We start from the raw sequence: 25,918 nt of genomic DNA on the forward strand, positions 1-25,918 counted from the left end.
TTCAAGTCGCCTTTAATTTGGCGCCACAGAAGTAGGAAGTAGTTTCTTTGTTTTGTGGCTACCTGCAAGAAGATGAATCTCCAGGTTTTATATATACTTTGATAATAAATGTACTTTGAATTTTGACTTTATTGCCAGTGGTGTGCCTCACCTCAGAGAGGTGAAAGTGGGATTAGCCAGAAGACAGGAATACATAACATATAAGTGCAGATTCAGAATCTACACTGTCAAGTGGCAATTCCTCACAAAAAAAATCTAATATACATTGAACAAATGAAGGTATAAAAGTAAAATTCAGATTGCACCGGCAGATCAAACAGATCTTGCAACACCAGTTCACATATCTTTAAAGCAATCAGAGATCCTGAACACAATTCCAATTTAAAGTTTAGTGTGAGAAAATGAAAGGACTCAGTATCACTCAAAGGAAGTTCACCAGATCCCAGAAGTATTTCCAAATTCAGATGACAAAAATAAAGCAAAACTACTTTGCTACACAGTCGCAGTTGGGGGAGGAGCAAGGGGTTCGGGAGAGCGCTGAGGTGAGTGTGCTTTAAAAGGAGTGTGGAGGGCAACTGAAGGATTAAACAGAGTGTTGATTAGTTGATTAGAGGGAGTGAATACTTAAGATAATTGGCAGGGACAAATAAAAGGAGAGGAAACTGAAGCGGAGTGGCTAGTGTGTGAGTAGCTCAGGGTAGGAGAGGAGCTTTGAGTTGAGAGGCTTCGGTGAGCTTGCTCCCAGTGAGGTAAGGCCAGGTAAGTTCCTTTAATTAATTTAATTAACTTAAGAGCAGGTAATGGAGGCAGCAGTTAGGACAGCTGAGTGCTCTGTATGCAGTATGTGGGAAGTCAGAGACAGCACAATTGCCCCTGATGATGACATCTGTAAAAGGTACATCCAGCTGCAGCTCCTGACAAACCGAGTTGGGGGACTGCGGCTGGAGCTGGATGAACTTCAGATCATTCAGGAGGCAGAGGCAGAAAGACAGGGTTTCAGGGAGACAGTCACCCCTAAAAGACAGGAGGCAGGTAGCTGGGGTAACTGTCAGGAGAGGGAAGGGGAATAGACAGAAAGAACAGAGCAGGGAATGACCTACCAGGGACAAGTTCTAGTGGTTGTGTCTCTGGCACTGAGACTGGACCCTCAGCTGAGAAAGGAAGGAGGGAAAAGAGGAGAGCAGTAGTGATAGGGGATTTGATAGTTAGGAGGACAGATAAGAAGTTCTGTGGGAGAGATCGAGAATTCTGGATGGTCTGTTGCCTCCCTGGTGCCAGGGTCTGCAATATCTCGGATCGAGTTCTTGGTATTCTCAGGAGTGAGGGTAAGCAGCCAGATGTCGAGGTCCATGTAGGGACTAATGACATGGATAGGAAGGAGGAGGAGGAGGTCCTGCAAAGAGAGCTAGGGAGTTAGGTGCAAAGTTGAAGGACAGAACCCCCAGGGTCGCAATCTCAGGATTGCTACCCATGCCACATGCTAATGGGGCTGGAAATAGGAAGATAATGCAGCTAAATATGTGGCACAGGAGATGGTGCAGGAGGGAGAGCTTCATGTTTCTGGACAATTGGGCTTTGTTCCAGGGAAGGTGGGACCTGTTCTGACGGGATTGTTTGCACCTGACCTGGAGGGGGACTAACATCCTTGCGGGTAGATTTGCTAGTGCTGTTCCAGGGGGTTTAAACTGGATTTGCAGGGGGAGGGGAACCAGAGTGTTAGAGCAGATAATGAGGTGGAGGAGGATAAAGGCCATGTGAGGACTTCATGTATAGACAGAAATCAAAGGTTTATACATGATAGAAATATTCTTAGGTGCATCTATTTCAATGTAAGGAGTATTGTAGGTAAGGCAGATGAGCTTGGGGCATGGATTGGCATGTGGGATTACAACATTATTGCTATTAGTGAGACTTGGTTGCAGGAGGGGCAGGACTGGCAGCTTAATGTTCCGGGGTTCAGTTGTTTCAGACGTGATAGAAGGGGAGGGATGAAAGGGGGAGGAGTGGCATTACTAGTCAGGGAAAGTATCACAGCTGTGTGTAGACAGGACAGCCCGGAGGGCTTGTCTATAGAGGCTATATGGGTGGAGCTGAGGAATGGGAAAGGTGTGACCATATTAATAGGGTTGTATTATAGACAGCCCAATAGTCAAAGAGAATTGGAGGCGCAAATCTGCAGAGATAGCAGACCAATGTAAGAAATAGATTTAACTTTCCACATATTGACTGGGACTCCCACACTGTGAAAGGGCTAGATGGCTTGGAGTTTGTCAAATGTGATCAGGAAAGTTTTCTTCATCAATATATAGAGGTACCTACAAGACAGGATGCAATACTTGACCTCCTATTAGGGAGCCAGACAGGTCCGGTGACCGAAGTATGTGTAGGCAAACATTTTGGGTCCAGAGACCATAATGTCATTAGTTTCAAATTAATTATGGATAAGGTCTCGATGGTCTGGTCCTCGAGTTGAGGTTCTAAATTGGAGAAGGGCCAATTTTGTGGAAATAAGAAAGGATCTAAATAGAGTGGATTGGGATAAGTTGTTTTCTGGCAGGGATGTGTTCAGTAAGTGGAAGGCCTTAAAAGGCAAAATTGAGAGTGCAGAGTTTGTATGTTCCAGCCAGGATTAAAGGCAAACTTAACAGGCATAGGGAATCTTGGTTTTCAAGGGATATTGGCGATCTGGTTAAGAAAAAGAGGTATATAGGCAACAAGGAAAAAATGAGGTACTTGTAGAGTATATAAAATGTAAGAAAATACTAAAGAAGAAAATCAGCAAGGCAAAAAGACATGAGTTTGCTTTGGCAGATAACATGAAGGTAAACCCAAAGGGTTTCTACAAGTATATTAAGAGTTAAAGGATAGTAAGAGACAAAATTGGTCCCCTAGAAGATCAGAGTGGTCGTCTATATGTGGAGCCTCATGAAATGGGGGATATTTTAAACAGTTTTTTGCATCAGCATTTACTCAGGAAACTGGCATAGCATATATGGAAGGTAGGGAAATGAGCAGCAGTGTCATGGAACATATAGAGATTCAAGAGGAGGAGGTGTTTGCTGCCTTACTGCGAATAAAGGTAGATAAATCCCCCGAGCCTGACATGATATTTCCTCGAACCTTGAGAGACTAGTGTAGAAATTGCAGGGGCCCTGGCAGAAATATTTAAAATCTCCTTAGCCATGGGTGTGGTGCCGGAGGATTGGAGAGTAGCTTATATTGTCCCGTTGTTTAAAAAAGGCTCCAAAAGTAAACCAGGTAATTACAGGCCAGTGAGCCTGACATCAGTCATAGGTAAATTATTTCAAGGTGTTCTGAAAGATCAGATATACAAGTATTTGGACAGCCAAGGGCTCATTAAGGATAGTCAGCATAGCTTTGTGCGTGGTAGATGTTGAACGAATCTTGTAGAGTTTTTTGAGGAGGTTACCAAGAAAAGTAGATGAAGGCTGTGGATGTTGTCTACATGGACTTTAGTAAGGCCCTTGACAAGGTCCCACATGGGTGGTTAGTTCCGAAAGTTCAGACACTAGGTATCCATGTTGTAAACTGGATTTGAAATTGGCTGTGTGGGAGAAGACAGTGGTAGTGGATGATTGCTTCTCAGACTGGAGGACTGTGACTAGTGGTGTGCCTCGGGGATCTGTGCTGGGACCATTGTTTGTTGTCTATATCAATGATCTAGATCAGGGGTCGGCAACGTTTACCACTGAAAGAGCCAATATGGACCCATTTCCCACAGAAAAGAAAACACTGGGAGCCACCAAACCTGTTTGACATTTAAAATGAAATAACACTGCATACAACAGTTTTTGCCTTTATGCTATGTATAAACAAACTATAATGTGTTGCATTTATGAAATTGATGAACTCCTGCAGAGAAAATGAAATTACATTTCTGCATGCAACAAAAACATTTTGAACTCCGAAGAAAAGACGTTGGGTTGAAGGTTACTCCATAGGTAGCCTACCTTGGATCGAAGAATTAAAAGAAAGCGCGCACTGGCGGGTGTCAGGCATTGGCAGTGGTGATGTATATTAATAGCGATAAAAAACACGTTGTAGCGGTGTGCTACACGCAGTGCTAAAATAAAGACACTGCAGTCAAAGGTAACTTTATTCGAACTAAACAGCCTTGATTTAAAGCCTCCCTCAACCCGTCCCCGTGGGCGCCGATGCTCCAAAAGACTCGTACTCACAAACCCCTGTAGGCTATCTCCCTTAGCCGGAACGGTGGCTAATTGTGAGCCAGTTCGGATGTGCCAGGAAATGGGGTCTCCACAAAGTTTTTAGATTGTACAAGATCACCATAATCTTCAAATTTCGAATCACATTTCAAAAGCTAACAAACCACGGGGAGCCGCATCACAGAGATGAAAGAGCCACATGTGGCTCCGGAGCCACAGGTTGCCAACCTCTGATCTAGATGATAATGTGGTAAATTGGATCAGCAAGTTTGCTGATGACACTAAGATTGGAGGGGTTGAGGACAGTGAGGAAGGTTTTCAAAGCTTGCAGAGGGATCTGGACCAACTGGAAAAATGGGCCAGAAAATGGCAGATGAAATTTAATGCAGACAAGTGTGAGGTGTTGCATTTTGGAAGGACAAATCAAAGTAGGACATACACAACAAATGGTAGGGCATTGCGGAGTGTGGAGGAACAAAGGGATCTGGGAGTTCAGATACATAATTCCCTGAAAGTGGTTTCGCAGATAAACAGGGTTGTAAAGAAGGCTTTTGGCATCCTGGCATTCATAAATCAAAGTACTGAGTATAAGAGTTGGGATGTTATGGTGAGGTTGTAAAAGACATTGGTGAGGCCAAATTTGGAGTATTGTGTGCAGTTCTGGTCACCTAACTATAGGAAGGATATCAGTAAGATTTCAAAGAGTAGAAAGAAGATTTACCAGGATGTTGCTGGGACTTCAGGAGTTGAGTTACAGAGAAAGATTGAACAGGTTAGGACTTTATTCCTTGGAGCGTAGAAGAATGAGGGGGGGATTTGATAGAGGTTTACAAAATTGAGGGGTATAGACAGAGTAAATGCGAGTAGGTTCTTTCCACTTGGACTTTTTGAGATAAATATGAGAGGACATGGCTTTAGGGTGAAAGGAGAAAGGTTTAGGGGGATCTTCTTCACTCAGAGTGGGGGGGAGTATGGAACGAGCTGCCATCTGACATGGTAAATGCAGGTTCACTCTCAAGTTTTAAGAATAAGTTGAATAGATACATGGATGGGAGAAGTCTGGAGGGTTATGGACTGGGTGCAGGTCAATGGAACTAGCTGAATAAAGTTTTGGCACAGACTATAAGGGCCGAATGGCCTGTTTTCTGTGTTGTAGTGTTCTACGGTTCTACTTAAATTAAAAGAACACAAATTGAAGGGAATCCAGATGTATTCAGAAATTAATTGACAGGGTTAACAAGTTACCACATCACCTAATTACATTCAGTCATAAAAAGCAATACCTCTCTCCACATTAGAAAACTCAAATTAGGCGTCCAATTCTGACCAAGCGTAAGATAATGTCACATTTCAATGCTCTAACCCACACCTTCCTCTTTGCCTTTGTTAAAAGAAATGCAAAACAAACTGGAGAAGTGGCACACCATCTTTTCACCTGCATCCTTTAACCTTGACATTGACTTAACTTCTGTATTGCTCAGTGTGCAGGCACTGAACCTTGCAGATATTGAAGATGGCTTCAGCAGCAGAGTTTCTGGGGAACTTGGATGGAGGTTGCACACTCATAACAGATGATTTCAACTTCAGTCACAGACCAAAGCAGAATACTTATCCTAACTGTTTAAAGGTGCACTGGGGAAATGTACTACTTATTCAAAGATTAGGAATATTCAGCATGGCTTTGTGAAAGGCAGGTCATGCCTTACAAGCCTGATTGAATTTTTTTGAGGATGTGACTAAACACATTGATGAAGGTAGAGCTGTAGATGTAGTTTATATGGATTTAGAAACATAGAAAATAGGTGCAGGAGTAGGCCATTCGGCCCTTCGAGCCTGCACCACCATTCAATATGATCATGGCTGATCATCCAACTCAGAACCCTGTACCTGCTTTCTCTCCGTACCCCCTGATCCCTTTAGCCACAAGGGCCATATCTAACCCTCTTGAATATAGCCAATGAACCGGCCTCAACTGTTTCCTGTGGCAGAGAATTCCACAGATTCACCACTCTCTGTGTAAAGAAGTTTTTCCTCATCTCGGTCCTAAAAGGCTTCCCCTTTATCCTTAAAATGTGACCCCACGTTCTGGACTTCCCCAACATCGGAAACAATCTTCCTGCATCTAGCCTGTCCAATCCCTTTAGAATTTTATATGTTTCAATAAGATTCCCCCCTCAATCTTCTAAATTGCAGTGAGTATAAGCCCAGTCAATCCAGTCTTTCTTCATATGAAAGTCCTGCCATCCCAGAAATCAATCTGGTGAACCTTCTCTGTACTCCCTCTATGGCATGAATGTCTTTCCTCAGATTAGGGGACCAAAACTGCACACAATATTCTAGGTGCGGTCTCACCAAGGCCTTGTACAACTGCAGTAGAACCTCCCTGCTCCTGTACTCAAATCCTCTTGCTATGAATACCAACATACCATTTGCCTTTTTCACCGCCTGCCGTACCTGCATGCCCACTTTTAATGACTGGTGTACAATGACACCCAGGTCTCATTGCACCTCCCCTTTTCCTAATCGGCCACCATTCAGAAAATAATCTATTTTTCTGTTCTTGCAACCAGAGTGGATAACCTCACATTTATCCACATTAAATTGTATCTGTCATGAATTTGCCCACTCACCTAACCTATCCAAGTCACCCTGCATCCTCTTAGCATCCTCCTCACAGCTAACACCGCCACCCAGCTTCGTGTCATCTGCAAACTTGGAGATGCTGCATTTAATTCCCTTGTCTAAATCATTAATGTATATTGTAAACAACTGGGGTCCCAGCACTGAGCCTTGTGGTACCCCACTAGTCACTGCCTGCCATTCTGAAAAGGTCTCATTTACTCCCACTCTTCCTGTCTGCCAACCAATTCTCTATCCACATCAATGCCATACCCCCAATACCGTGTGCTTTAAGTTTGCACACTAATCTCCTGTGTGGGACCTTGTCAAAAGCCTTTTGAAAGTCTAAATATACCACATCCACTCTTACTAGTTACATCTTCAAAAAATTCTATAAGATTCGTCAGACATGATTTTCCTTTCACAAATCCATGCTGATTTTGTCTGATGATTTCACCTCTTTCCAAATGTGCTGTTATCACATCTTTGATAACCGACTCTAGCATTTTCCCCACCACTGATGTCAGACTAACCGGTCTATAATTCCCCGGTTTCTCTCCCCCTCCTTTTTTAAAAAGTGGGGTTACATTAGCCACCCTCCAATCCTCAGGAACTAATCCAGAATCTAAGGAGTTTTGAAAAATTATCACTAATGCATCCACTATTTCTTGGGTTACTTCCTTAAGCACTCTGGGATGCAGACCATCTGGCCCTGGAGATTTATCTGCCTTTAATTCCATCAATTTACCTAACACCACTTCCCTACTAACATGTATTTCCCTCAGTTCCTCCATCTCACTAGACCCTCGGTCCCTTACTACTTCCGGAAGATTATTTATGTCCTCCTTAGTGAAGACAGAACCAAAGTAGTTATTCAATTGGTCTGCCATGTCTTTGTTCCCTATGATCAATTCACCCGTTTCTGACTGTAAAGGACCTACATTTGTCTTGACCAACCTTTTTCTTTTCACATATCTATAAAAGCTTTTACAGTCAGTTTTTATGTTCCCTACCAGCTTTCTCTCAATCTTTTTTCCCTTTCATAATTAAGCCCTTTGTCCTCCTCTGCTGGCTGGTCTCTGAATTTCTCCCAGTCCTCAGGCGTGCCGCTTTTTTTTTGCTAATTTATGTTTCATCATTGGACTTGATATTATCCCTAATTTCCCATGTCAGCCAATGGTGCACTACCTTCCCTGGTTTATTCTTTTGCCAATCTGGGATGAACAATTGTTGTAGTTCATCCATGTGATCTTTAAATGCTTGCCATTGCATATCCACCATCAACCCTTTAAGTATCATTTACCAGTCTATCTTAGCTAATTCATGTCTCATACCTTCAAAGTTACCCTTCTTTAAGTTCAGAACCTTTGTTTCTGAACTAACTATGTCACTCTCCATCTTAATGAAGAATTCCACCATATTATGGTCACTCTTACCCAAGGGGCCTCGCACAACAAGATTGCTAACTAACCCTTCCTCATTGCTCAATACCCAATCTAGAATGGCCTGCTCTCTAGTTGGTTCCTTGACATGTTGGTTCAGAAAACCATCCTGCATACATTCCAAGAAATCCTCTTCCTCAGCACCCTTACCAATTTGGTTCACCCAATGAACATGTAGATTGAAGTCACCCATTATAACTACTGTTCCTTTATTGCACGCATTTCTAATTTCCTGTTTAATGCCATCCCCAACCTCACTACTACTGTTAGGTGGCCTGCACACAACTCCCACCAGCGTTTTCTGCCCCTTAGTGTTATGCAGCTCTACCCATATCGATTCCACATCCTCCAGGCTAATGTCCTTCCTTTCTATTGCATTAATCTCCTCTCTAACCAGCAATGCTACCCCACCTCCTTTTCTTTCCTGTCTATCCCTCCTGAATATTGAATATCCCTGGATGTTGAGCTCCCATCCTTGGTCACCCTGGAGCCATGTCTCTGTGATCCCAACTATATCATATTCATTAATAACTATCTGCACATTCAATTCATCCACCTTGTTACGAATGCTCCTTGCATTGACACACAAAACCTTCAGGCTTGTTTTTACAACACTCTTAGCCCTTATACAATTATGTTGAAAAGTGGCTCTTTTTGCTTTTTGCCCTGGATTTGCCTGCCTGCCACTTTTACTTTTCACCTTACTACTTTTTGCTTCTACCCTCATTTTACACCCCTCTGTCTCTCTGCACTTGTTCCCATCCCCCTGCCACATTAGTTTAAAGCCTCCTGAACAGCAGTAGCAAACACTCCCCCTAGGACATTGGTTCCAGTCCAGCCCAGGTGCAGACTGTCCTGTTTATACCAGTCCCACCTCCCCCAGAACTGGTTCCAATGCCCCAGAAATTTGAATCCCTCCCCCAGCGCCATTTTTCAAGCCACGTATTCATCTGAAACATCCTCCTATTTCTACTCTGACTAGCACGTGGCACTGGTAGTAATCCAGAGATTATTACCTTTGTGGTCCTACTTTTTAGTTTATCTCCTAACCCCCTAAATTCACCTCATAGGACCTCATCCCGTTTTTTTACCTATATCGTTGGTACCTATGTGCACCACGACCACTGCTGTTCACCCTCCCATTCCAGAATGTCCTGCAGCCGCTCAGAGACATCCTTGACCCTTGCACCAGGGAGGCAACATACCATCCTGGAGTCTCGTTTGAGGCCGCAGAAAAGCCTATCTATTCCCCTTACAATCGAATCCCCTATCACTATAGCTCTCCCACTCCTTTTCCTTCCCTCCTGTGCCACAGAGCCACCCGTGGTGCAATGAACTCGGCTGCTGATGCCTTCCCCTGATGAGACATCTCCCCCAACAGTATCCAAAACAGTACATCTGTTTAGGATTTCAGCAAGGCATTTGATAAGGTACCCTATGCAAGGCTTACTGAGAAAGTAAGGAGGCATGGGATCCAAGGGGACCTTGCTTTGTGGATCCAGAACTGGCTTGCCCACGGAAGGCAAAGAGTAATTGTAGATGGGTCATATTCTGCATGGAGGTCAGTGACCAGTGGTGTGCCTCAGGGATCTGTCCTGGGACCCCTACTATTTGTGGGTTTTTTAATAAATGACCTGGATGAGAAAGTGGAGGGATGGTTTAGTAAATTTGCTGATGACACAAAGGTTGGGGGTATTGTGCATCATGTGGAGGGCTGTCAGAGGTTACAGTGGGACATTGATAGTTTGCAAAACTGGGCTGAGAAGTGGCAGATGGCGTTCAACACAGATAAGTGTGAGGTGGTTCATTTTGGTAGGTCAAATATGATGGCAGAATATAGAATTAATGGTAAGACTCTTGGCAGTGTGGAGGATCAGAGGGATCTTGAGGTTCGAGTCTATAGGACACTCAAAGCTGATACGCAGGTTGACTCAGTGGTTAAGAAGGCATACAGTGCACTGGCCTTCATCAACTGTAGGATTGAGTTTAAATGCCAAGAGATAATGTTGCAGCTATATAGGCCCGACTAGAGTACTGTGTTCAATTCTCACTACATTAAGGACGTGGAAACCATAGAAAGGGTGCAGAGGAGAGTTACAAGGATGTTGTCTGGATTGAATAGGTGGAGTGAACTCAGCCTTTTCTCCTTGGAGAGATGGAAGATGAGAGGTGACCAAATAGAGGTGTACAAGATAATGAGAGGCATTGATTGTGTGGATAGTCAGAGGCTTTTTCCCAGGGCTGAAATGGCTAGCATGAGAAGGCACAGTTTTAAGGTGCTTCGAAGTAGGTACAGGGGAGATGTCAGGGTTAAGTTTTTTTTTACGCAGGGAGTGGTGAGTGCGTGGAATGGGTTGCTAATAGCGGTGGTGGAGGTGGTAACGATAGTCTTTTAAGAGACTCCTGGATAGGTACATAGAGCTTAGAAAAATAGAGGGCTGTGGCTAAGCCTAGGTAGTTCTAGGGTGGGCTGAAGGCCCTGTATTGTGCTGTAGGTTTTCTATGTTTAAAGATATAGCACAGAATAGGCCCTTCCATCCCTTCAAGCTGCACCGTCCAGCAACCACTGACAAAACCCTAGCCTACAACTGGTATGCCTTTGGAAGAAACCAGAGGATGGAGAAAACATACATTCCACAGGAAGGACACGCTGATGAAGTTAGAAATGACTCCAATGCCCCAAGCTGAAATAGTGTTCTGCTAACTGCTGCGCTACTGTGGCACCTCACGGTATAAGCTCTATCTTACAGTAATGGCATTATAATGGTGCTCTTTTAGATAGTATGTTGGAATGTTTACTTTTTTTTTGGCAAGTAGGCCACATCTGAGACAAGGTTTCTTTGTCACCCAGTACCAGAGAAACTGAACAAATTACACCTTCCACCACACCCACCCTACTCACCTTCCTCTTCACACTGTCCTCAGCCTTCTCCCCTGCCAGGGTGAGGCCAAACATAACTGAGAACAGTACTTCACATTCTGCTTAAAGTCTGCAATCCCAGTGCTATGAAGACTGAAACTTCCAACTCCATGGTGCTTTTTCTGCCCTTGTTCTTCAAGCCTCTCACAACCCATCACCAGGTTTATTCCCTTCCCCAACTGGTTCCATCCACCAAACATCAAGTTCCACATAGCATTTTTCTACCTACAGATTCCTGCTCACAGCCCAAAATGTCGACTGTTCTTCTGCCTCCAGATGTTGCCTGACATACTGAGTTCCTTCAGCAGTTTGTTTTTTTTCTCTCCAAGATTCCAGTAATTGCAGTCTGCGTCTACTGCACACAATAAAATGGTTGCTGTATTTCCATAATTCAAAAGATAATCAGTTGGCTGCGCATTATTCTGGGACATCCTAATGTTGCTACAAAAACAATGAAAAAAAATGAAAGAATACGCAGAGAAAACGGCAAGTACAGTGAATTCTGGTTAATTGGGACAGATGGGATCAGTGCATTTTGGCCCAATCAAGCAGGTTTCCCCAATTACCCAAAGTTTCATGCAAATATTTAAAAAGGTATAAAAAAAGGCAAACTATCACTTAACTCAGTAACAAATTATGTAAATTATATACAAAACAAATTAGAATATTATCAATACTACTACAGTAGTATAAAACCATATACAACCAGTTGCAGAAATAACAAAATGGAGAATATGTAAAATAGCTATATCCCAGAAACAAAGTGGAATACTGTCATCTGACAACACTCAGTATTTCAAATATTCTGTCGGAATTGAGAGTCCAGTCTTTCCAAACATTGACAGTCATTGCTTACAAAAATAGGATCAATTTCTGTTCAAAGCCTTAAAATGTATTATATTTTATGCACCAATGTTTGAGTGCAATAGCATCATAATTCCAGTTTCCATGGAGACAGTCTGCAGCTCTCAGTTCCATCCACATTGACGCATTTAAACCATGGGAGTTCAGAAAATAACCTCCCTTCCAGAAGGCAACATCGACAGTTTGTTCCCTCCGTACCAGAGAAAGCAAAGAAGTAACAGAGCCTAAAGGTGTGTGCACACTGATTCTCTTCACTTTGCATTGTGATATTGCACTGAGTCACTAATCTGGAGATCCCGTTCAGCTTCTACCAAGATGAGTTATCAAAATCAATTTAACACGAGCACCCAGAAAAAAAACAGCATGCATCATATTGTCATTAAAACACTAACAGGCTCAATCTGGGAACTAAGAAACTGATTATATCTGATATTGTTCAGCAACAAAAGGACACCTCCAAATTGGAGATTCAAATTGTAATGCTGCATTTCTGTTCCACGATGTTATATTATATAAATTTTACTTGAGAAGGAAAATACTACACCCGCCTTGTCTACCAAGTCTTCCACCAAGATCTTTGGCTGAGTATCAATGCCCTATGTGAGCAAACTTATATTAAAAGATTTTAAACACACAAAATACATAGTGTATTAGATATACCAATTTTGGAGAAATTATAAATTTAACAAAAAAGAACAATCCTCTGATTTTTTTTTCTCAAAAGGTGAGCACTGCTGCAAGGCTATAGTCAGTCCAACTTGTTTTGATGAAACCAGCTTTGGTTGAAAATACAGACAAATGCCACTTACTAGAAAGCAGAGACCCATCATCTGACACAGCTAGCAGTGGATTTAGCATATGACTTCAAGAATAAAGCACCTGTGTTGGGGACGGCGGAGATGGGGTACCTGGAATCACATACCCTAGCCCTTATAAAAAGGACATCAGTAACTTCAGTAAGACAACTAACAGGATCCTCATCTGTCATCTGAATGCAGATCAATCCACAGCATTATTTCTGAGAATTTTGGTCAATACAGTGGTATGCAAAAGTTTGGGAACCCCTGGTCAAAATTTCGCTTACTATGAATAGCTAAGTGAGTAAAAGATTACCTGATTTCCAAAAGGCATAAAGTTAATGACACATTTCTTTAATATTTTAAAGTAAGATTACTTTTTTATTTCTATCTTTTACAGTTTCAAAATAACAAAAAAGGAAAAGGGCCCAAAGCAAAAGTTTGGGCACCCTGCATGGTCAGTACTTAACACCCCCTTTGTCAAGTCAAATCGCTTTTATTGTCATCTCAACCATAACTGTTGGTACAGTACACAGTAAAAAAGAAACAACGTTCCTCCAGGACCATGGTGCTACATGAAACAACACAAAACTATCAAGTATCACAGCTTGTAAACACTTTCTGTAACCAGCTAAAAGTCTTTCAATTCTTGTTTGGGGGATTTCCCCCATTCTTCCTTACAAAAGGCTTCTCGTTCCGTGAGATTCTTGGGCCGTCTTGCATGCACTGCTCTTTTGAAGTCTATCCACAGATCTTTGATGCTGTTTAGGTTGGGGGACTGTGAGGGCCATGGCAAAACCTTCAGCTTGCGCCTCTTGAGGTAGTCCATTGGGGATTTTGAGGTGTGTTTAGGATCATTATCCTGTTGTAGAAGCCATCCTCTTTTCACCTTCAGTTTTTTTTTCACAGATGGTGTGATGTTTGCTTCCATAATTTTCTGGCATTTAATTGAATTCATTCTTCCCTCTACCAGTGAAATGTTCCCCATGCCACTGGCTGCAACACAAGCCCAAAGCATGATCGATCCACCCCCATGCTAAACAGTTGGAGAGGTGTTCTTTTCATGCACCCTTTTTTTTCTCCAAACACACCTTTGCTCATTGCGGCCAAAAAGTTCTATTTTAACTTCATTAGTCCACAGGAATTGTTTCAAAAATGCATCAGGTTTGTTTAGACATTCCTTTGCAAACTTCTGATACTGAATTTTGTGGTGAGGACGCAGGAAAGGTTTTCTTCTGATGACTCTTCTATGAAGGTCATATTTGTGCAGGTGTCGCTGCACAGTAGAACAGTGCACCACCACTCCAGAGTCTGCTAAATCTTCCTGAAGGTCTTTTGCAGTCAAACGGGGGTTTTGATTTGCCTTTTTCGCAATCCTCTGAGCAGTTCTCTCGGAAAGTTTTCTTGGTCTTCCAGACCTCAACTTGACCTCCACCATTCCTGTTAACTGCCATTTCTTAATTACATTACGAACTAAGGAAACAGCTACCTGAAAACACTTTGCTATCTTCTTATATTCTTCTCCTGCTTTGTGGGCATCACTTATTTTAATTTTCAGAGTGCTAGGCAGCTGCTTATTGGAGCCATGGTATTTATAAAGCTTTGAAATTTGCATCACCTGGCCTTTCCTAACAACAACTGTCAACAAGCTATAGCCCGACAAGATAATTAAGGTCTAAGGCCTTGGTAAGAGTTATCTGAGAGCTCAAATCTCTTGGGGTGCCCAAACTCTTGCACGGTGCTCCTTTCCTTTTTACACTCTAAAATTGTACAAAACAAAAATAATAAACTAATCTTGCTGAAAATGTTGACAAGAATGTTTCAGCTTTAACTTTATGACTTTTGGAGATCAGTTCATCTTCTACTCACTTAACTATTCACAGCAACAGAAATTTTGGCCAGGGGTGCCCAAACCTTTGCATTCCACTATATTTATAGAATCCCACAGCACTGAAGCAAGCCTTTCAGCTAACTGGCCCGTGCCAACCAAGTGCCTATTATTTAAGTAAATCCCCTTTTCCTGTATACAGCTCATATTCCTCAATCTTTTAAATATTGTTAATGTATCTGTCTCAATTACCTCCTGTTAACTCATTCCATGTACTAATGAATGAAAAAGTGAAAAAGCTGCCTCTCAGGTTCCTATTAAATATCTGTCCCTTCACCTTAAACCTGTGCCCTCTCGTCCCTCATTCACCCTATCGGTGCTCCTCATGATCTTCTTTGAAAGGTCACCCCTCAGTCTGCTACACTCCAAAGGAAGAAATTCCAACCTGCTCAACATCTCTCTCATAACTCAGACCCTTGATTGTTCCAGCAAAATCCTCAAATCTCCTCTGCATTCTTACCAATTCAATGGCATCTTTCCTATAGCTGGGTGACGAAAAGTGAACACAATATTCCAAATGCAGCATCACCAATATCTTGTACAACTGCAACAAAACAACCCAACTTCTGTACTTGTACAACTCCTCTGGGTGAAGGAAGCCAGGGTGTCAACACCATTCTTCACCACCCTTCCTATCTGCAATGCTGCCTTCAGAAACCATTTACTTGTACCTCTAGGTCCCTCTGTTCTACAACACCAATATGAACAATCCCCAATACCTCCCCATTAATCTCAAGGACTAAAGTCCTCATGTCTTTCTTCACAGTAAAAATACAAAAATATTAATTGAGGGCCTCACTGACTCCTAAAAAATTTTCAATGAGAAGAGGCACAGAAAGAATGGACAGCCAGCATCTGCTTCCTAGGCTGTAAATGGTGAATATGAGAGAACATAACTTTAAGGTGATTGGAACAAAGTATAGGGGGTTGTCAGAAGCTGTTTTTAGTTTTATACAACTGGTGGGTGTTTGGAGCATGCTGCCAGGAGTGGTGTTAGCAGCAGATACATCAGGGACAGCTAAGAAACTTAGAAAAGAACATGGATGAAAGAAAAATGGATGGCCATGGATAGATTATAAGGTTGGCAAAATATTGTGGGCTAAAGGGCCTCCATTATTCTATGTTCCATAGGGGTAGTCTAGGGAAAGTGGGTTTCTTTACTGAACTGTGATGTCCTTGGAGGTCATAATTTAAACTTAGCTGTCTATGAGGTTCATAACAATAGCTTCGGGACAGGTTACTGTTCAGAGACAGGGAAGAGTGGGTGTTAAAAGTCAGAGAAGAGCTAGGGGCAGGTGGCAGTGCAGAAGGCCAGCAAATCCTGTGGACAGATATCAGGTTGGCAGGCAATCAGGGTGAAGACCATTGATTCCAGTGGTCAATAACTGAGGTTGGCATGCCCCATAGATAAGGGCTGGTTACTCTCTTATCAGAGGTCATGTGGTCAGGAGGCACAAGGGCCAGTGACCCTCACTCCCCCAAGGTTAGAGAGTCCCAGGACTGGAAGCCGATGAGAATCCTAGTTTGTGGGCTGGAGTTCCAAGTCTTATGGTCAGTGATTCTTGGGGTCAAACCAAAGATTGAAGACTGAAGTTAGCGAGTTCAAAAGTTTAAGCCTGATGGTCAAAGCCACCTGGGCTTGTTCTGTTGAACATGTATATTTCAATGTACATTGGCACCATAATGTGTGGTGACACTTCTGGGCTGCCCCTAGCACATACTTTGGTTGTACTGACTGTTAACTTAGTGTGTTTCAAAGTACAAGTGATAAATAAAGCAGTTGAATCTGATGAGGTGATTTGACCAAGAAATAAAAAGTGAAAAGTGCTTTCTATTGGTAGGTTAGAGTGATCGTCAGAACTACAGGTGGTGGCATACACTGGAATTCACCACCCAGCAGCATCATTAGATGCAAACTTAATTGTTATTTCTGAAAAAGGAAGATAGATAGAAAACCACAGGAACACAGGGAAAGAAACAGGGAATAGGACTCCCCCCACTGTCAACCCTATCCCAATCTCTTGTAACCTAATACACCTTTGGACCATAAGACAAAAGAGCAGAAGTCGGCCATTCGGCCCATCGAGTCTGCACCATTTCATCATGAGCTGATCCAATCTCCCTTTTAGTCCCATTCCCCCGCCTTCTCACCATAATCTTTGATGCCCTGACTACTCAGATACCTATCAATCTCTGCCTTAAATACACCCAATGACTTGGCCTCCACTGCTGCCCGTGGCAACAAATTCCATAGATTCACCAACATCTGGCTAAAAAAAATTTTTCACATCTCTGTTCTGAATGGGCGTCCTGCAATCCTCAAGTCATGTCCTCTCATACTAGACTCCCCCACCATGGGAAACAACTTTGCCACATCCACTCTGTCCATGCCTTTCAACATTCAAAATGTTTCTATGAGGTCCCCCCTCATTCTTCTAAACTCCAAGGAGTACAGCCTAAGAGCGGTCAAACATTCCTCATATGTTAACCCTCTCATTCCCGGAATCATTCTAGTGAATCTTCTCTGAACCCTCTCCAATGTCAGCACATCCTGTCTTAAATAAGGAGCCCAAAACTGCACACAGCATTCCAAGTGAGGTCTTACCAGTGCCTTATACAGCTTCAACATCACATCCCTGCTCCTATACTCTATTTCTCTCGAAATGAATGCCAACATTGCATTCACCTTCTTCACCACCGACTCAACCTGGAGGTTAACGTTAAGGGTATCCTGCACGAGGACTCCCAAGTCCCATTGCATCTCAGAACTTTGAATTCTCTCCCTATTTAAATAATAGTCTTGCCCGTTTATTTCTTTTACCAAAGTGCATGACCATACACTTTCTGACATTGTAATTCATTTGCCACTTCTTTGCCTAGTTCCCCAGTCTATCCAACTCTCTCTGCAGACTCTGTTTCCTCAGCATTACCGGCCCCTCCACCTATCTTTGTATCATCAGCAAATTTAGCCACAAAGCCATCTATTCCATAATCCAAATCATTGATATACAACGTAAAAAGAAGCGGCCCCAACACGGACCCCTGCGCAACAGCACTGGTAACCGGCAGCCAACCAGAATGGGATCCCTTTATTCCCACTCTGTTTCCTGCCAATCAACCACCACTATCCACGTATGTAACTTTCCCATAATTCCATGGGCTCTTATCTTGTTTGACAGCCTCATGTGCGGCACCTTGTCAAAATCCAAATACACAACATCCACTGCATCTCCCCTGTCTAGCCTACTTGTAATTTCCTCAAAAAAATTGCACCAGGTTTGTCAGGCAGGATTTTCCTTTAAGGAAACCATGCTGAGTTCTGCCTATCCTGTCATATGCCTCCAGGTGCTCCATAACCTCATCCTTGACAATTAACTCCAACAACTTCCCAACCACCGATGTCAAGCTAACAGGTCTATAATTTCCATTTTTGCTTCCTTGCCACCTCTTTTTTTAAATTGAATTTTCAAATGGTTACAGAAGGGAAAAAAATTATCAACCCTTTCCCCCCTCCCCCCTAACATATCCCTGTAGTAAGAGAAAAGAGAAAAAGAAAGAAGGCCTGGATATCGGGAGATCCCCACATGCTCCATGGAGTTCATAATAGCTTTAGTATATATATTTATTTCTTTCCTCAAATAGCCAATAATTTTATCTTCGGAGCACCTATATATTTAATCTTATCTTTTGTAAATAAGGGCACCAAATTTTCAGAAATATTTCGTATTTATCTCTTAAATTATAAATAATTTTTTCAAATGGAAAGCAGCTAAAAGCTATATCTATTTTCATTTTCTTAATGTATGTTAAAATTCTTTTTCTTTTCACTGCTCCATTAAGCCCATTAACATTAAAACTTTAAAAATTCAGTAAATTAGTCATTATTTTTAACAGGGTTACTCCAGTTTATAGTACCACCTAACTTTTCAACTTTCATAGTATCTCGGGGAATCTTTTTAAAATTCTCCGTGTTGCTATGTGTCTCCCCCCCCCCCCCCGATTGTCCAGGCAAAGAAAGAAAGATTAAAGAAAAATAGATTATAAGAAAAAAAACAAAATACCCCCCACTAATGTTGTGAATAAAGAAAAAACACAACATTACCCCCCTCCGTTGTGCGGGTCATGGCAATCGCCATGATTACACACGTGAGTCCCGTAGCAATCGATCTGAAGTTCCCCCAGCTCCCCTGTAACATAAAAAAGTGTATATATAAGAGAAGAAAAAATATCACTACTCTCAACTAATATTTCTCAAATTTTTACCTTTCTCCCCTTGTATCATATAATTAAGAATATATTTAAATATTCTTCTGTCCTTAAATATCCATCAACTCCATTCACTGTCCCTGTCTTCATCTTTAATCCGTTTCACTTTTAAATCTTTGGCTGTGGTTAGCGAATATTTGGGAGTTCTTGTGCAAATTCTTCCGCATCCCGATAATCATTAAAAGATCTTTTTCCATCATCCAAAAAAATTATCAGGGTTGCTGGGTGGTGCAATATAAATTTATAACCCTTTTCCCATAAAACTTCTTTTGCTGGGTTAAATTCCTTCTTTCTCTTCCAAAGGTCATAACTTATATCAAGACAGAAAAGAACTGTTTTCCCTTCTATCATCAATGGCCCGTTTCTCTTTCTGGCACATTGGGCAGCTGCCTTCAGGATCTTTTCTTTATCTTGATATCTTAAGCATTTTATCAAGATTGATCGTGGGTTTTGATCAACTTGAGGTCTTGATCTTAAGGCTCCGTGAGCCCTTTCAATTTCAATTAACTGGGTTCCTTCTTCCATTTCCAAAATTTCCAGAATCCATTTTTGAAAAAAATTTATTGGTTCCTCTCCCTCTATACCTTCTTTAAGTCCAACAATCTTAATATTATTTCGTCTGTTAAAATTTTCAAGTACATCCACTTTTTCCAACAACTGTTTTCTTTCTGATGTCCAGGCAGAAATATTATCTTCCATTTTATTCACTCTATCAATGGTGTCTCCCGTTGTTTCTTCCAAGTTTTTAATTTTCTTGTCCATTTTGTCCTGTCTTTTCATCATTTTATCAAACATAATCTTCATATTTTTAATATCTTTTTTATTATTTTTAATGCTTTTAATTCATGCATTATTTGCACCAAAGATTTTTTTATGTCTCCAATATCACCTCCAACCTCTTCCTGTTGCTCTTCTTTGTCTCTTCATCTTCATCTGATTTATCCAGAGAATCTGATTCCACCTCATATTCACTTTCACTTTCAGTTCCAATCATAGCTGGGATTTGTAGTTTGGGTTGCTCGTGTTTGCGCATGCCCCTTCCTTCACGCATGCACAATTCCTATTGCTCTTTTTTTTTGGAAACGGTTGACGTTGCCGCAGTTTCCTGTTCTGTATCGCCGGAGGTAAAATGCACTTGAGCCTGAGGCTCTTTCATGGCAGCCGGCCTTGATTCTTTTCCAACTTGTGTTGTCTTCAAAGTAGTAGTTTTCTTCTGCTTCTGTTTAGGAGACATATCTTAAGACAATCCTGAGTAGTTTATAAGTAATTTTTAAAAAGTATTTACTAACTTTTTCTCACTTAAACATTATCTTACTGGTTTTTTCCATGTCTCGATCCTACGTCATCACATGACGTCCCCCCCTTGCCCCCTTCTTAAATAGCGGAGTGACATTTGCAATCTTCCAGTCCTCCGGAACCAGGCCAGAATCTATCGACTTTTGAAAGATCATTGCTAATGCCTCCACAATCTGCATTGCTACTTCCTTCAGAACACGAGGGTGCATTCCATCTGGTCCAAATTTATCTACCCTCAGACTATTCAGCTTCCTGAGTACTTTCTCTGTCGTAATTGTGACTGCGCATATTTCTCTTCCCTGACACCCTTGAGCGTCCAGTATATTGCTGATGTCTTCCTCAGTGAAGACTGATGCAAAATACTCATTCAGTTCCTCCGCCATCTCCTTATCTCCCATTACAATTTCTCCAGCATCATTTTCTATCAGTCCTATATCTACTCTCACCTGTCTTTTACTCTTTATGTACTCAAAAAAGCTTTTAGTATCCTCTTTGATATTATTTGCTAGCTTCCTTTCATAGTTCACCTTTTCCCTCTTAATGACCTTCTTAGTTTCCTTTAGTAAGCTTTTAAAAACTTCCCAATCCTCTGTCTTTACACTAATTTTTGCTTCTTTGTATGCGCTCTGCTTTGCTTTTACTTTGGCTTTGACTTCTCATCAGCCATGTTTTTCCATTTTTTTGTGCATTTGTGCATCCTTTTTCCATTCAAAACTTTCTTCTTCTTTGGAATATATCTGTCTTGCACCTTCCTCACTTCTCGCTTAAACTCCAGCCACTGCCGCTCCGCCGTTCTTCCCACTAGTATCCCTTTCCAGTTAACCTTGGCCAGTTGCTCTCTCATGCCACTGTAATTTCCTTTACTCCACTGAAATACCGACACATCGGATTTCGGCTTCTCTTTCTCAAATTTCACAGTGAACTCAATCATGTTATGATCACTGCCTCCTCAGGGTTCCTTCACCTTAATCTCTCTAATCACCTCTGGGTCATTACACAATACCCAATCCAGTACAGCCGATCCCTTAGTGGGCTCAACAACAAGCTGTTCTAAAAAGCCATCTCGTAGACATTCTACAAATTCTCTCTCTTGAGATCCAGTGCCAACCTGATTTTCCCAATCCACTCGCATGTTAAAATCCCCCACAATTATCATAACACTGCCCTTCTGGCAAGCCTTTTCTATTTCCTGTTGTAATTTGTAGTCCACATCACTGCAGCTGTTTGGAGGCCTGTAGATAAACTGCCATCAGGGTCCTTTTACCCCTGTGATTTCTTATGTCAACTCTTTCTAATGATTTAATATCATTTCTTACCATTAAAGCCACACCACCCTCTCTACCTACCTGCCTATCCTTCCGATACACCGTGTATCCTTGGATGTTCAGCTCCCAGAGACATGCAACCTTCAGCCACGTCTCAGTGATGGCCACATCATACCTGCTAATCTGTAACTGTACAACAAGATCATCCACCTTATTCCTAATGCTGCGTGCATTTGAGTATAACACCTTAAGTCGAGTATTTAGTACTTTTTGCATTGATTGCACTGCAACTCATCCCAGTGGCTGCAAATTTGCTCCATTACCTGCCTGATCTTCCTGACATCCTTACTGCTCACTACCTTAGATCTATTTCTGTTTTCCCTCTCCTCCGCTCCATCATTCCGGTTCCCATCCCCCTGCCAAATTAGTTTAAACTCTCCCTAACAGCTCTATTAAACCTTCCCGCCAGGATATTGGTCTCCCTCGGATTCAAGTGTAACCCGTCAATAGACAATAGGTGCAGGAGTAGGCCATTTGGCCCTTCTAGCCAGCACCACCAATCACTGTGATCATGGCTGATCATCCACAATCAGTACCCCGTTCCTGCCCTCTCCCCATATCCCTTGACCCCACTATCTATAAGAGCTCTACCTAACTCTCTCTTGAATGCATCCAGAGACTTGGCCTCCACTGCCTTCTGGGGCAGAGCATTCCACATATCCACCACTCTCTGGGTGAAAAAGTTTTTCCACATCTCTATTCTAAATGGCCTACTCCTTATTCTTAAACTGTGGCCTCTAGTTCTGGATTCGCCCATCAGCGGGAACATGCTTCCTGCCTCTAGTGTGTCCAAACCCTTAATAATCTTATATGTTCCAATCAGATCCCCTCTCATCCTTCTAAATTTGAGCCTGCTCCACCATTCACTATCCCTCTCAACCTCATTCTCCAGCTTTCTCCCCATAACCTCTGACACCCTGACTAATCAAGAACCTATCAACCTCTTCTTTAAATATACTCAATGACTTGGCCTCCAAAGTAATCTGTGACAATAAATTTCACAGATTCACCTAAAGAATATGGCTATAGAAATTCCTCATCTCTGCTCTAAATGAATGTTCCTCTATTCTGAAGCTCTATTCTCTGGTCATAAAGTACCCCACTATAGGAAACAACCTCTCCACATGTACTCTATCTAGTCCTAAGGTGTCAATGAGATTCCTTCATTCTTCTAAATTCCAGCAAGTACAGGCCCAAAGCCAAACACCACTCCTGCATTAACCCTTTAGTTCCCAGAACCAATCCAGCTTCCAGAGGAAACAATCTAAGATTGTCCAATCTTCCCTTATAAATCTGTCTTCCAGTTATACTATGAATCCTTTCTCTTGTTCAACAGGATGTAGTGTAAACTTTGTGAATATGTTACTTTAAAATGTTGCTTCAGTGTTAATGTCAACATTGCAAATTGTGAGGCATCAGCAAAATTCTCTGTCACTGAATTCCCAGACTGGCCATTCACAGGCACAGGTTACAGTGGGTTCCATGCAACTGGTAGGAGAGATGCCTTTGTGACTTCCACCACATGGTCACCACAAGCTGGAAGAGTGTCTCCACCCTGGACAATAAAACAGACCATCTATTGGCTGCTTCAATCTAAAGACTAGAATTTAGCCAAATTAGAGAAAACCATAATAGTTCAAGGAATAGTGCATAAGCCAGCAGTAATAATGGAAAAAGAGCTACTTCATTTTGATTAGATCTAAGATCAGCTAGCCCAGACTCAGAAGACTGCTTTGGTTCTGTGCTACTGATCTACACAACACATATACCATCTATAAGAAACAGGTGCAGAAATAGGCCATTCAACCTGCTTGGTCATCCCATCATGGTTGATTTATTATTGATCTCAATCCCATTTTCCTGCCTTCCCATAATCTTCGATGCCCCTACTAATCAAAAACCTATCAACCTCTGCTTTAAATAAACAGCCAACTGCAGCAAAGAATTCCAAAGATTCACCATCCTAAGGCTAAAGAAATTATTTATCTCTTCTAGAAGGACATCCTTCTATTCTGAAGTTGTGTCCTCTGGTCTTAACCTTGCTCACTATAGGAAATATCCATGATCCAACACTCAAACACAAAGTCTAGCTGCTTAAATCATAACATATGCAATGGCCTTATTTATTTTCCAATGGCAGGTACCTACAACAACTTCAGGACAGTAAAATGGAAAATAAATCTGTTGCAGGCAGAATAAAAACAAAATCAGACCTTAGAATTAGTGGAAAAGGGAAAAAGCAGTTACAAACGAACTATACTAATATTCAGTAATTCTCCAGCATCTGGCAAAAGGCTTTTTCATCCAGTTGCTAGAAATATATAGGGATTCCACTAATTCACCCTGAAACCAAACACTGTTCAAACTAGATAAAAGATATTACACTTCCTCTAATCCCTGATGTAAACAACTCGTAAATCAGCTTCTGAAACATGCACTTGACTTTTTTCTTGAATATAAATGATCCAACTGAGGCATATAAACATATAGTGAAATCTGACTACTCAAGGATTGCTCTGTTCACAAAAAAACTGGCTGTAGTGCAAAGATTTAATTTTGAATTACAAGTATCTTGCTACTGCTAACAGGTCACCTAATAGCAGTAGTGGATAAAGTAGTATCATTTATGTGGTACCTCAATACTATTCACTATCCTCAGTTTCTCTGAAGTTGAATTGAATTGACTTTATTACTTACATTCTTCATAAAAATGAAGTGTAAATATCATTACTTTACGTCTCCGTCTAAATGTGCCATGTGCAATTTATAGTAATTTATAAATAAATAGTATGTACAACAGGACAGACAATATAACATAAAATACAGTTGTGTCAGCATGAATTAATCAGTCTGTTGACCTGGTGGAAGAAGCTGTCCCAGAGCCTGTTGGCCCTGGCTTTTATGCTACAATACCGCTTCCCGGATGGTGGCAGCTGGAATAGTTTGTGGTTGGGGTGACTTGGTCCCCAATGATCCTTCGGGCCCTTTTTACACACCCATCTCTGTAAATGTCCTGAATAATGGGAAGTTCACATCTACGGATGCGCTGGGCTGTCCGCACCACTCTCTGCAGAGTCCTGCGATTGAGGGAAGTACAATTCCCATACCAGGCAGTGATGCAGCCAGTCAGGATGCTCTCAATTGTGCCCCTGTAGAAAGTCCTTAGGATTTGAGGGCCCATACTAAACTTCTTCAACCACCTGAGGTGAAAGAGGCACTGTTGTGCCTTTTTCACCACACAGCTGGAACGTATAGACCACGTGTGATCCTCTGTGATGTGTATGCCAAAGAACTTAAAGCTAATATTTCACTCTACCCCTGCATTTGCTTTTCTCCCAGAGGTTGACAAATCCAGTCATACATTTATAGAATTATTCGACGATGGATCCAAACTTCCTCATATCAGAAACTATCTTCTGCACCATCTCCATAACAATGAACACATTTCTATTTAATACCCATCCTTACTTCTCACTTCCATTCCTGGTTAATACATTTTTTTTTCACTAAATAAAGTCTCCAGCACACTTTCGGAGATGTGAAGGGCATTGTAATTATCCAGCAGTTTCTCCAGTTCCATGTCTGACCAATATCAGATGGAAAATTGTGCTGGGTAGGTAGATAAACAGAAATAGCTTGGGCCAGGATTAACTCATCTCATTCAAAACCAGGACAACACTGAATGAATTTTCTCTCCTGTTCCTTAAATACCAATAGCTTTGACCAAATATGGGGCCACAATTACTCAATATTATCAGAAAAAGTTCTATCTTAACTTCATCAGTCCACAGGACTTGTTTCCAAAATGCATCAGGCTTGTTTAGATGCTCCTTTGAACCTTTTGAATAGAACTTTTTGGCTGCAATGAGCAAAGGTATGTTTGGAGAAAAAAAGAGTGCAGAATTTCATGAAGAGAATACCTCTCCAACTGTTAAGCACAGGGGTGGACAGATCATTCTTTGGGCTTGTGTTGCAGCCAGTGGCACAGGGAACATTTCACTGGTAGAGGGAAGAATGAATTCAATTAAATAATAGCAAATTCTGGAAGCAAACATCACACAGTCTGTAAAAAAGCTGAAGATGAAAAGAGGATGGCTTCTGCAACAGGATAATGATCCTAAGCACACCTCAAGAGGCGCAAGCTGAAGGTTTTGCCATGGCCCTCACAGTCCTCCGACCTAAACATCATCGAAAATCTGTGGATAGACCTCAAAAGAGCAGCGTATGTAAGAAGGCTCAAGAATCTCACAGACCGAGAAGCCTTTTGCAAGAAAGAATGGGCAAAAATCCCCCAAACAAGAACTGAAAGGCTCT

At 41.8% G+C, this 25,918-nt stretch overlaps 2 protein-coding genes across 2 annotated transcripts in view; both read right to left on the bottom strand.

The window, feature by feature from the left end:
* LOC132390970 (F-box/WD repeat-containing protein 7-like) overlaps positions 1 to 25,918 on the bottom strand; it is a 306,269-nt gene that overhangs the window by 216,882 nt on the left and 63,469 nt on the right. The gene's annotated exons all lie outside the window — the stretch shown is intronic.
* LOC132390971 (uncharacterized) lies at positions 3,905 to 25,754 on the bottom strand. The gene is made up of 2 exons (XM_059963518.1): positions 21,626 to 25,754; positions 3,905 to 11,609 (listed from the first exon to the last, which is right to left on the bottom strand). The coding sequence occupies exon 2, from the start codon at positions 9,021 to 9,023 to the stop codon at positions 8,106 to 8,108; it is 918 nt and encodes a 305-aa protein (XP_059819501.1). The 5' UTR covers positions 9,024 to 11,609; positions 21,626 to 25,754; the 3' UTR covers positions 3,905 to 8,105.

This window comes from Hypanus sabinus, chromosome 3, assembly GCF_030144855.1.
Source record: "Hypanus sabinus isolate sHypSab1 chromosome 3, sHypSab1.hap1, whole genome shotgun sequence".
Taxonomy (NCBI): domain Eukaryota; kingdom Metazoa; phylum Chordata; class Chondrichthyes; order Myliobatiformes; family Dasyatidae; genus Hypanus; species Hypanus sabinus.